Consider the following 9,898-nt stretch of genomic DNA (forward strand, 5'->3'; position numbering starts at 1 on the left):
TAAACAAAGCATCTATATTGTAGAGGTAATGTAAGGGTATTTTAATATAAAAAATATATTGACAAATTTAAATAATGCATGAATAATTTTTAGTAATAAAATTAAAGTGAATAAATTAAATTTTTCAGGAGCAGGAAAAATTTGTATTAGATTGTTTTATATTAAGCAAGGATATTTCGTCAAATGGTAAACTAGTTAAACATCAAAATTGAAAAATCATAAATAATGAATAATGCAATAATGACAAGTAATAGTAAATAAAAAAGAGAAAAAAACTAAAAAAATTGTAGAAGGATGAGACTTATTTAACTTTGATATGAGAAAGTGTCTTTCCAATTATGATGAGAAAAGTCAGATAATAGATAATACCACATAAATCTTATTAAAAGCAGAACCAAAATATATTTAACAATGAAAGAATTTCAAAGTAACGAGTAATTAAAGTTACTCACAAAAAAATACTAAAAAAATTTCTTATAAAAATATAGAGATAAAATTTATATGAATTTGAGATGAGAAAGTATCTTTTGAATTATGATGAAAATTCACACAATGAATTATATAACATATATGGCTAAAATCATAATCGATAAAGTCAACAAAAAAATATATAGAACAATAAGAGAAATGGCAAGCCAGCGGAGATACTAGAAAAGTTAAATAAGTTGGCTGGTTTTTCGCTGGATGAAAAAAAAATCAACTTTTCGAGGTTAATTGTTCTTCTTCCCTAGCAACAATTTTAGATCGATTCTAGCCGACCGAAAGGATCTTCTAATCAATTCAGAGATCATTTGGATTCCATTAGTAATGAGGATTCGGAATATCACGCATTAATCAATCAAAGAAAGATTCAACATTGAAAAGAAAGATTGATTCTTTGGGATCGTTCCTTTCATCAAACAGAACCAAAAGAGAATCAGGCCGGTTCTCGAAATGCGTTTCTAGATACTCAATGTCCTGGCTATTCACAGAACATGAGAAGCAGAAGATTAATTATCTGTTTTCGGAAAGAAATCAAAGAATTCAAATGGCAAACCATGTTGGAAAGCTTAAATAACTACCCTATCTAGGTTTGGATTGACAGAATACATGTATAAGCAGAAATGACTGGGAGTTATTGATAGGTTTGGAATTTTATTTTTTTGGTCTAGCTCTAGAGTCGAAACAAGCTTGCGGTTGTACATACTTATACTTGGTTAAATAAAATTTTGGTTGTTTAACCAAAACGTTAAAAAAAAAAAAAAAAGACAACTCTATGGAATTTATTTATATATTTTTGCTTTAATTCTTTTCAATGCGGTCGCTAAATTTAGCATGCAATATACATCTATTTTTATTAATTCTCTTTGCTCTTTTTTTATATTGAAACGACCGCACGGATATGTATACTAGTATCATAACAAAATGACAAGCTTCAGACGCATCTGAACAAACATGTCTAAACTTAACAAAGATCTTCTGCAACTTAAATCTAAACAATTTTGGGTTAATGGTTGCATCATTGAATGCATATCTTGACTGCAAAAAAATAAATGCAATAATAATCCAACTCCTTTGATGAAAGAGACACTTGGGATACCCAGCATTTTCCATTAAAAAGACAAGGTTTATTCATCCACAAGGAAAAATAATACAAGACATCTCATATTTCTAAGAAGCTGGGAAGAAGATTTCTCATATTCTCTTTTCCTCATATTCTTTTGACAAACTCATGTGTAACTTCCAATAACTTCATACAGATATTTGATCTGCACCCTAATATTCATTCTGCAGGCTGCAGCAACAACACGTTCATTAAGACTTTACGTTAGAGAGATTAATTAGCATCTCAATTTAGTTACATCCAAGTCAAACTTGCAGCAGTTCGATACCGAAGTTAACTCTGGAATCCCCGAGGCAGACCAGTTTAATCTGACCATTGCCTCTGCTGTAATCCATTGCAGACCTTTGCTCTTAACTCCAACTGCATACAGTCGATTCATCATACAATAAAAGTTTGTTCGCCCCTGAAGTCGGATTCAAACGTAGTAAGCAGTAGAATTCATCTCGAAACAACAAGACATATGTGATAGAAGAAAAGTAAATGTACTTGGAAAAAGGAACAGTAATAGAGGAAACTGGAGTTGAAAGAGATATATATTTCTTCGTATAATTTTGCATGGCAAGGAAGGCATCTTTGAAAGTTGGAGAGCTCTAGAACAAACTCTGGAGACTATTATACTTATTACTTTGACACTACCACTATTCACAAAGAAGGGGAGCCTTGGCATAACTGGTAAAGTTGCTGCCATGTGACCAAGAGGTCACGGGTTCAAGCCGTGGAAACAGCCTCTTGCAGAAATGCAGAGTAAGGCTGCGTACAATAGACCCTTGTGGTCCGGCCCTTCTCCGGACCCCGCGCATAGCGCCAGCTTAGTGCACGGGCTACCCTTTTTCTTTAACTATTCAGATAATGCATGTTATGCATTTATGTTCAATTAATCAAGTTATAGTCAGTTCGTTCAGGCCCAAAAAAGCAATTGAACAGATTATCCAAATCTAAGCAACACTGTCCCACTGATCCTCAAAGAAGATTAATATATGAAGCCGACGATAAACAGCTACACATTTCTGACCTTCTTTATCAAAGAATTAGCCCTTGGAAATAAATAGTTCAACCCAAGTGACAGCAGATATCCTGGAGAACTAGGCAAAAAATTCTAAGACAACATCCTATACTAGTAACTCATTTTCATTGCATCCTAGTCTACACATCATTCTTGCTCAATCACAGAGATCCTTCCTTTCAAACTTCAGTGGAGTTGGAGGTAGTTTCTACATAGAAGCATGTAACCCTACTTAGCAAAATAAGCAGCTTTAAAAACTTTTACCTCGTAGGCTCATACATGGATTCATTTCCTAGAATTAATGCTTAGTCTACTTATACAATATTTTCAGAGACACGGTAGAAAATGGCAAGTGCATGAAATGATGTGACTTAAATTAAACGCTATGAAATGATGTGATTTAATCGATCCAACTTAAACAAGATTTCATGATATTAAACAAGTTCATCACATATGACATATTAAAGCACATATAACATAATCTTCTTCCATGCTCAGTCAGAAAAAAAATAGATAAGCATGGGCCAAAAGGATGTTGAGAGAAGAGTTAAAAAAGAAGAAAACGCGCGACCACTAGGATAATTAACTACTTATTTTCATCTAGTTTGGTGTTCCCTGGTACAGCATTGTCCTGGTAATATCTTTAGTAAGACATCATCTACTACCTACTCTGAATCTTTGGGTCTGCATGCTATTATTTTTCGAATAATGATATCACATAGTGCAAGACTTACCATCTCAGAGAGAAAAGTATTAGCAGCCTAAACAGGTCAGCCAACCTCTGCTACAATTTCTTTTACATCTATATCAGCTAGAGTCTCCTTTCCAAACAGCAAAAATCCAACAGTTGCCTGCAAGAGTTAACTCCACATTCAATCTCAAGAACAATTTTTTTTTTCATATAGCGAATGGAAGAAAGTCACATACAGAATATACCGAGAGCAATTAGCATCAATAAGTTTTCGACTTGTGCAGGGAATAACCAATTTGGGGAGCTTTTTCTATCATATCTTTTATCTTTTTGCATTATCAGGGTGGAAGAGGCCCAAGGAAGTTGGGGGCAGGAGTGTGGTGTTAGGGAAGAGTGAAGACATACAACAACAACAACAACAACAACGACCCAGTGAAATCCCACTAGTGGGGTCTGGGGAGGGTAGTGTGTACGTAGACCTTACCCCTACCCCGAGGGGTAGATAGGCTGTTTCCGAAAGACCCTCGGCTCAAGGAAGAGTGAAGACATAGTGTGCGGATAACTCAATTCTTCTCCTTTTTTGTGCGCTGAGCTCCAGGATTTTTATAACAATGATTTCCATTCCCCCCTCTCTCCACACCCCAAAATAACATAAGGATAGCATTCATGGAAGTTTCAATTGGAAGGAAAAGGGCATACCAATCCTGCGTTGCTATCAACCTTCTTAAGGATCCCTGAAAATCCAGCAAAGGCTCCAGACACAACTTGAATAGTTGATCCTGGGATTAAAGATTTATCATCCGAGCCTCTTAAGTCATCACCTGCAACTGCAAGCAGGTCTGAAGCTTTTTTGGATTTCCTTCCTTGTTTTTTGGGCATAACTTTGCCGTCAGCGGGAGCTTTACTAGTATCTTTTGTCAGCTTGAAATCTAAACCTCCTTCTCCTTGTTCCTCTTCTTCAAAAGCTTGATCAGCTTTCTCTTGCTCTTCCTTCGCTTGTTTGAATATGGCTTCCAAGTCATCCTCATCTACAGGTCTGGGTTTATTGATTTGCCGTTTTCTGCAAATATTTTAAACTTTAAGGTACTGAGAATATGATCTAGGATACCTAATAAGTTAGCCCTTTAAATAATGAAATGGGCACGTAGACACAAGTTAACATAAAACTCATATAAAGGGAGGCCAAAAGGTAGATGTCAACCAAAGGCAGCCAACTAGTTTACAAACTATACAAAGTTAGATTGGGAGTGACTTTTAAGTAAAAATTTCTGATCTTACGCAAAGTTAGCTTAGGATATTTCATTCATGTAAACTTCCATTAACATAGGCCAATTGGGGCAGACGCATACATTGCGGTTCCTTATTTGTCAAAATAAGACAGTTCCATGTTGCCTAAGTAAATTGCATCAATATATCAAACAAATCGAAGACAGGGCCTCTTTCTTGACCAAGTACAACAATAACAACAACGACCCAGTAAAATCCCACTAAGTGGGGTCTGGGGAGGGTAGTGTGTACGCAGACCTTACCCCTACCCCGATAGGGCAGAGAGGCTGTTTCCGATAGACCCTCGGCTCAGGAAGATGGCAATAAAACAAGAAAAGACAATTCATCAGTATCGTCAACATAACCATAGAAATAGTGACAGCATCCTAAAAACCATAATCTTTCTTGACCAAGTAATACTTGTAAAATTGTGAATAGTGATAGGGTCACAGGGACAACTTCGAATGCTTACGTATTTCCAACCTTGGATCCAACAAAGCCTCCAATTCCATCACATTCTCGAATGAAATCATGTATTTCTTTGTTCAGTACACACCTCAAAAACACACACCCCGGAAAAAGAGGTTTCGGTTTAACTGAAAGTGATCCGTTCTTTAATTTCCTTTTGACCTGTACAGATGGAATGTATACCTGCAGAAATTTTACAGTTAGTCAAAACATATTGACAAATAAGTTCCTTCATCAGTAAAAAGACTTAATCCCCTTCCAGCGTTGGAGCAGAATCAACTCTGATTTCAAGCAAACTGACCCACAATAAAAGAACTATGATTTCAAACAAAGAAAATCAGTGGTGGAAACTGAGATGAAAGTTGGGGCTAATTTTCTTTAGAGGAAAATTTCTACAGAAATAGAAAAACTGAGACACATGTTTATTCTATATGATATGGTTATCTACAGGTCCATAGCTTACATTCTGATACACCAGAAAAATTCTTTGCAGTTCCTTGTAAACAGGAAATTATGCAAGCTTTAGAATTATGAATATTGCTATAAAAGCTTCACAAGCAAGCTTCTCTCAAGCCCTCACCTTTTGATAAAAAATGAATACTTTTATAAAGGCAAAAGAATTGGTAAGATGATTCTTCCCATCTGTCTAAGCCTTGGTGGATAGAGTTACTTGTATCTGTGTTGGTGGAAAGTAGTAGGTATTGGTGGATTAACTGAGATGCGTACAAGCTGACCCCGGCACCACCATTATGCGAAGAAAAAATGAATACTACAAAGGCACACAGTTCAGTTGCCTTGCTACTTTCTTTCCTCAACTATATTTTTCTCTAGTTATACTTAAACGCATTCTTGCAGAAACCTATAACATCCTAATTTCATGAACCTCCATAATTCTTAATGCTTGGACATCTTTTCACGTTCTTTATGTTCCTGTTAATGAAGGGAATGTATTTCACGACTGAATTGAGCCAATTGTGCTTGTTGGAGCTAAATTATGTACAAACTATAGTCTAATGGTCCCTATTAATTGTTGGAAACTACATAGGCAGCTAGACCTTTAAGATTTTCACCTTGAACTTTGACATCAGCTAGACCTTTAAGACAGAGGGATCCACTTAGATCATTTTGTAACTTCAGGAGTGTTGCAATTCGGGGGGAAAAACAGAACCCGTCTTGCAATTTTTAAGATATTGGACCAGGATAAATTAAGAAACTTCAGCAAGAATGATTTGATCAACTAACCAACATCAATAATTTGTTGCTTAACAAGCCTATTACTCCATCAAATACTCTACTTCAATCTTTTTTTTTATAAGATGAAAATACTACTATAATCATACAAGATAAAGACTATATAGAACGATCATAGGGTGCAGATGTATCCTCTTTAATTAGACTCTTTACCTTGAACGTGTTAGCAAATCCATTAATAATGGTAACATGTAGCCTACTTTTTAACTGAAAATCTAAAGCATAAATCCTTAGTGTGGGTTTTGAGAAGCAATGCCAAAGCTTCCAATAAGCATACACAATCAATCAACCGCTTTAATCCAAAATAAAGTTGGAGTCCACTATATGATTTGTCTATAACAGTTCCACTCTATCTGAGTCCAAATTATTCATATGCTACTTCTCTAATCAGTAGTTTTTAAACAAGGTTTTCTAAATTTCACACTTATCACTGCATATACCACAAAAGTAAAGACCAAAACACCAAATTATAAACTTCACCATCAAAACAAACCATAAAGATCAAATCTTTATCTACCTGAAAATCTATATTTGGAAAGTTCCGGGCAAGAGCGCGGGCCATTCGTTCAGCAGTTTCATGACCAGTAACTCTGGATACTCTAACAACCCACCATTGAGGACCCAATTTAGCAAGGTTATCAAGATTAAGCTCTTCAGTCCAAGACTTATATTGCTTCTTGGGTTTCTTAATTAGCCTTTCTTCTACTTCTTCTTTCCAATTATAACCTGTTTTGCTCTCTCTTCTCTCATTCCTCATTTGCCTTCTTTCTTTAGCAGTTAGAAGGTTCTCTTTAGGTGATGACTCTACAGTTGCATATACCCTTAAGGATATGGTTATCTGGGGTTTGGGGAAAGTGGAGGTTGGTGATAGTTTGGGAAGAAATAGAGGAGGGTGACTCCATGAGAGAATAGCTTGCTTCATCTTCCTCAGAAGAAATTCTGATACGTCTTGTGGTGGTTATACGATGACATATCCAGTTTTCTTCCTTGCACGTTAATGGGCTAGTCTGGCCCATTTTGTTATTTAAGCTGAGTGGGTGATGGCCCAATCCAACGGCCAGTATAGGAATGGCAGGTAAAAATAGCACGGTCTAGCCAGTTTTTGGACTGGTCATTCAAAAATAACCAGCGTTTATCAAGTTAATGAAAAATAGTCACTATTTTGCTGCAACAGAGACCGGTCCAGCATAATATACTGGAGTTCGGTGCACTCGTGTATGCACTTCCAGCATATTATGCTGGAACTCCAACACACGGAAAGTTCCAGCATAATATACTGGAGATTCGAGCGCTTGTGTATGAACTTCCAGCATATTATACTGGACTGGTATACTTTGCTAGAACTCTAATATATTATGCTGGAGTTCTAGTGTATTTATACTGGAACTCCATCATATTATGCTGGAGTTCCAGCATACTTATCCTGGAACTCCAGTATAATATGCTGGAGTTCAAGTATACTTATGCTGTAACTCCAGCATAATATACTGGCGTATTTTCCGAGTTTTGAACAGTGTTTTCGCTCAGATTTATCTTTACATGAAAAGTGGCTAAATTTCGATTACTTTTGAAACTGGGCTATTTTTGAACAACCACTTATAAATCTGGCTATTTTTGAATTTCTCTCGGGGCGGGGCGGTTGTGGTGCACGTTAAAAATTGTGTGGGATAGCCACTTTTTAAATTGGTATTTACTTTTTATCCAGCATTTTTAATGCTGAGCAAAAGTAGCCACTAGTCTATTAAAATTAATATGAAAAGATAGTATTACCCTTTCCTTCCCAAACGAAAATACGCCATTTTCATCCTTACATCTCATGAACTCTTCTACTTGTTCCTTTTTCACTTTCTTTCTTCCATTCCCTTTCGTTCAATAAATGAGGAATATTATTCTTAATATACGCCATTTCAGATTCTTCATCTTTATCTTCTCCCAACTTGTCACAATTAATAGTCAACAGCTGCACTTTGTTTAGGCACCATATTCCAGAGTTATTACTTAATTAGAACTCAATTTATCTTCTTTTCTCCCAGCAGCAGCACGTAAACCCATCTTCTTTGTTTACAAATTGAAATTCCTATAAGACACTATCGCCACATATGTTATTTTGTATTTAGCCCTTAACTTAGAGTTACAAGCACAGAAATTAAGGACACTTGGTCCTGAACTTCGAGTTCTAAGTTCAAAAGTTAAGGACACTTGCTCATGAACTTAGAATTACAAGCTCAAAAGTTAAGGATATTTGGTCCTGAACTTAGACTAACAAGCTCAAAAGTTAAGGACAACAGGTTCTGAACTTACAGTTACAAGTTCAAAAGTTAAGGACAATAGGTCCTAAAGTCCTTAACTTAGACTAACAAGCTCAAAAGTTAAGGACAATAGGTCCTGAACTTAGGCTAAGAAACCCAAAAGTTAAGGACAATAGGTCCTGAACTTAGACTAACAAGCTCAAAAGTTAAGGACACTTGGTACTGAACTTACAGTTACAAATTCAAAAGTTAAGGACATTTGGTCCTGAACTTAGACTAACAAGCTCAAAAGTTAAGGACAATAGGTCCTGAACTTAGACTTACAAGTTCAAAAGTTAAGGACAAGTAGTCCTAACTTAGAGTTACAAGCACGGAACTTAAGGACTGGTGGTCCTGAACTTCGAGTTCCAAGTTCAAAAGTTAAGGACATGTAGTCCTGAAGTCCTGAGCTTAGAATTGCAAGTTCAAAAGTTAAGGACATGTAGTCCTGAAGTCCTGAACTTAGAGTTAAGTTCAAAAGTTAAGGACACTTGGTCCTGAACTTTTATGAGCAGAAGGGTGTTTTCGCCCGGGCAGGTAAAGTTTATTAAAGCAGTTGCTAAAGACTAAAGACATTTTAAACAGTGGCTTAAAAGTAAATACATGTGTTATTAGTGGCCAATCATGCACTTCCCTCTGGTGCAGGTTCAACCTAAACCCGTGATGATTCAAGCATGCATCAAAAGTTAAAGATCATCCCCAAAAGTATCATTTTTCTACAATGTTTGGCATCCCACAATTAGGGGCAAAGTGCACAAATAGTCGCTTTTAGGGGCGAAGGGTATCTGAAATTTGCTAGTCTTTAAACCATTTTAAAATCAAAAACGCCAAAATCAAACAAAAATTTGAACTCTGACATTCAAAATTTCAGATTCGAAAGCCTGAAGTTTGAATTTTACAGTTCAATTAGTTATTCGGGGTTCGAAGAAGGTCTCAAATTAGTCAAACTTTTACGGGTGTCCTATTTGGTTGCCCCTATATTTAACATGTACCCATTTCTTAAAAAAAGTTTAATTAGTATCCAAATTAAAGACAAATTCAGGCTTTTTCCTCCTCTTCCTTCTTCTTCTTCTTCTTCTTCTTCTTCTTCTTCTTCTTCTTCTTCTTCTTCTTCTTATGATGATGATGATAATGATAATAAAAATAATGGTGGCGATGAATTTACATGGTGTTTCTGGTTCTAAGGTGATTTATGATATTTTATAATAGTAAGTTGTTGTGGCGCTCCTTTCTTTGCTACCGCTTAGGGTTTCTTCTTCTTCTTCTTCTTACCACTGAACCTTCGCTAATGCAATGCTCTTTGACCTCAGCTTTCGAACTTGCCCGTC

The 9,898-nt window shown here is 36.1% G+C and overlaps 1 protein-coding gene across 2 annotated transcripts; it reads right to left on the reverse strand.

Moving 5' to 3' along the window:
- Positions 1 to 1,553: 1,553 nt before the first annotated feature.
- Positions 1,554 to 7,255, reverse strand: LOC109215593. Of its 2 annotated transcripts, XR_002066374.1 has the most exons (6): positions 6,800 to 7,255; positions 5,036 to 5,214; positions 3,997 to 4,357; positions 3,341 to 3,457; positions 1,872 to 2,006; positions 1,554 to 1,774 (listed from the first exon to the last, which is right to left on the reverse strand). XR_002066374.1 is itself a non-coding variant. In XM_019379694.1 (5 exons), the coding sequence occupies exons 1-4, from the start codon at positions 7,202 to 7,204 to the stop codon at positions 3,377 to 3,379; spliced, it is 1,026 nt and encodes a 341-aa protein (XP_019235239.1). In that variant the 5' UTR covers positions 7,205 to 7,255; the 3' UTR covers positions 1,554 to 2,006; positions 3,341 to 3,376. The 2 variants fall into 2 exon arrangements, 1 of the variants encoding a protein (XP_019235239.1); XM_019379694.1 differs by having other exon boundaries at positions 1,554 to 2,006.
- Positions 7,256 to 9,898: the final 2,643 nt, after the last annotated feature.

This window comes from Nicotiana attenuata, unplaced genomic scaffold (assembly GCF_001879085.1).
Source record: "Nicotiana attenuata strain UT unplaced genomic scaffold, NIATTr2, whole genome shotgun sequence".
In the NCBI taxonomy this organism is placed as follows: domain Eukaryota; kingdom Viridiplantae; phylum Streptophyta; class Magnoliopsida; order Solanales; family Solanaceae; genus Nicotiana; species Nicotiana attenuata.

Coding starts and splice junctions, on each gene's coding strand:
- LOC109215593 (XM_019379694.1), bottom strand. CDS start 7,204: ATGAAGCAAGCTATTCTCTCATGGAGTCACCCTCCTCTATTTCTTCCC. Junction 5,215..6,799: donor TTCCAAATATAGATTTTCAG/GTAGATAAAGAT, acceptor AAATTTCTGCAG/GTATACATTCCATCTGTACA. Junction 3,458..3,996: donor TTGATAGCAACGCAGGATTG/GTATGCCCTTTT, acceptor TAACTCTTGCAG/GCAACTGTTGGATTTTTGCT.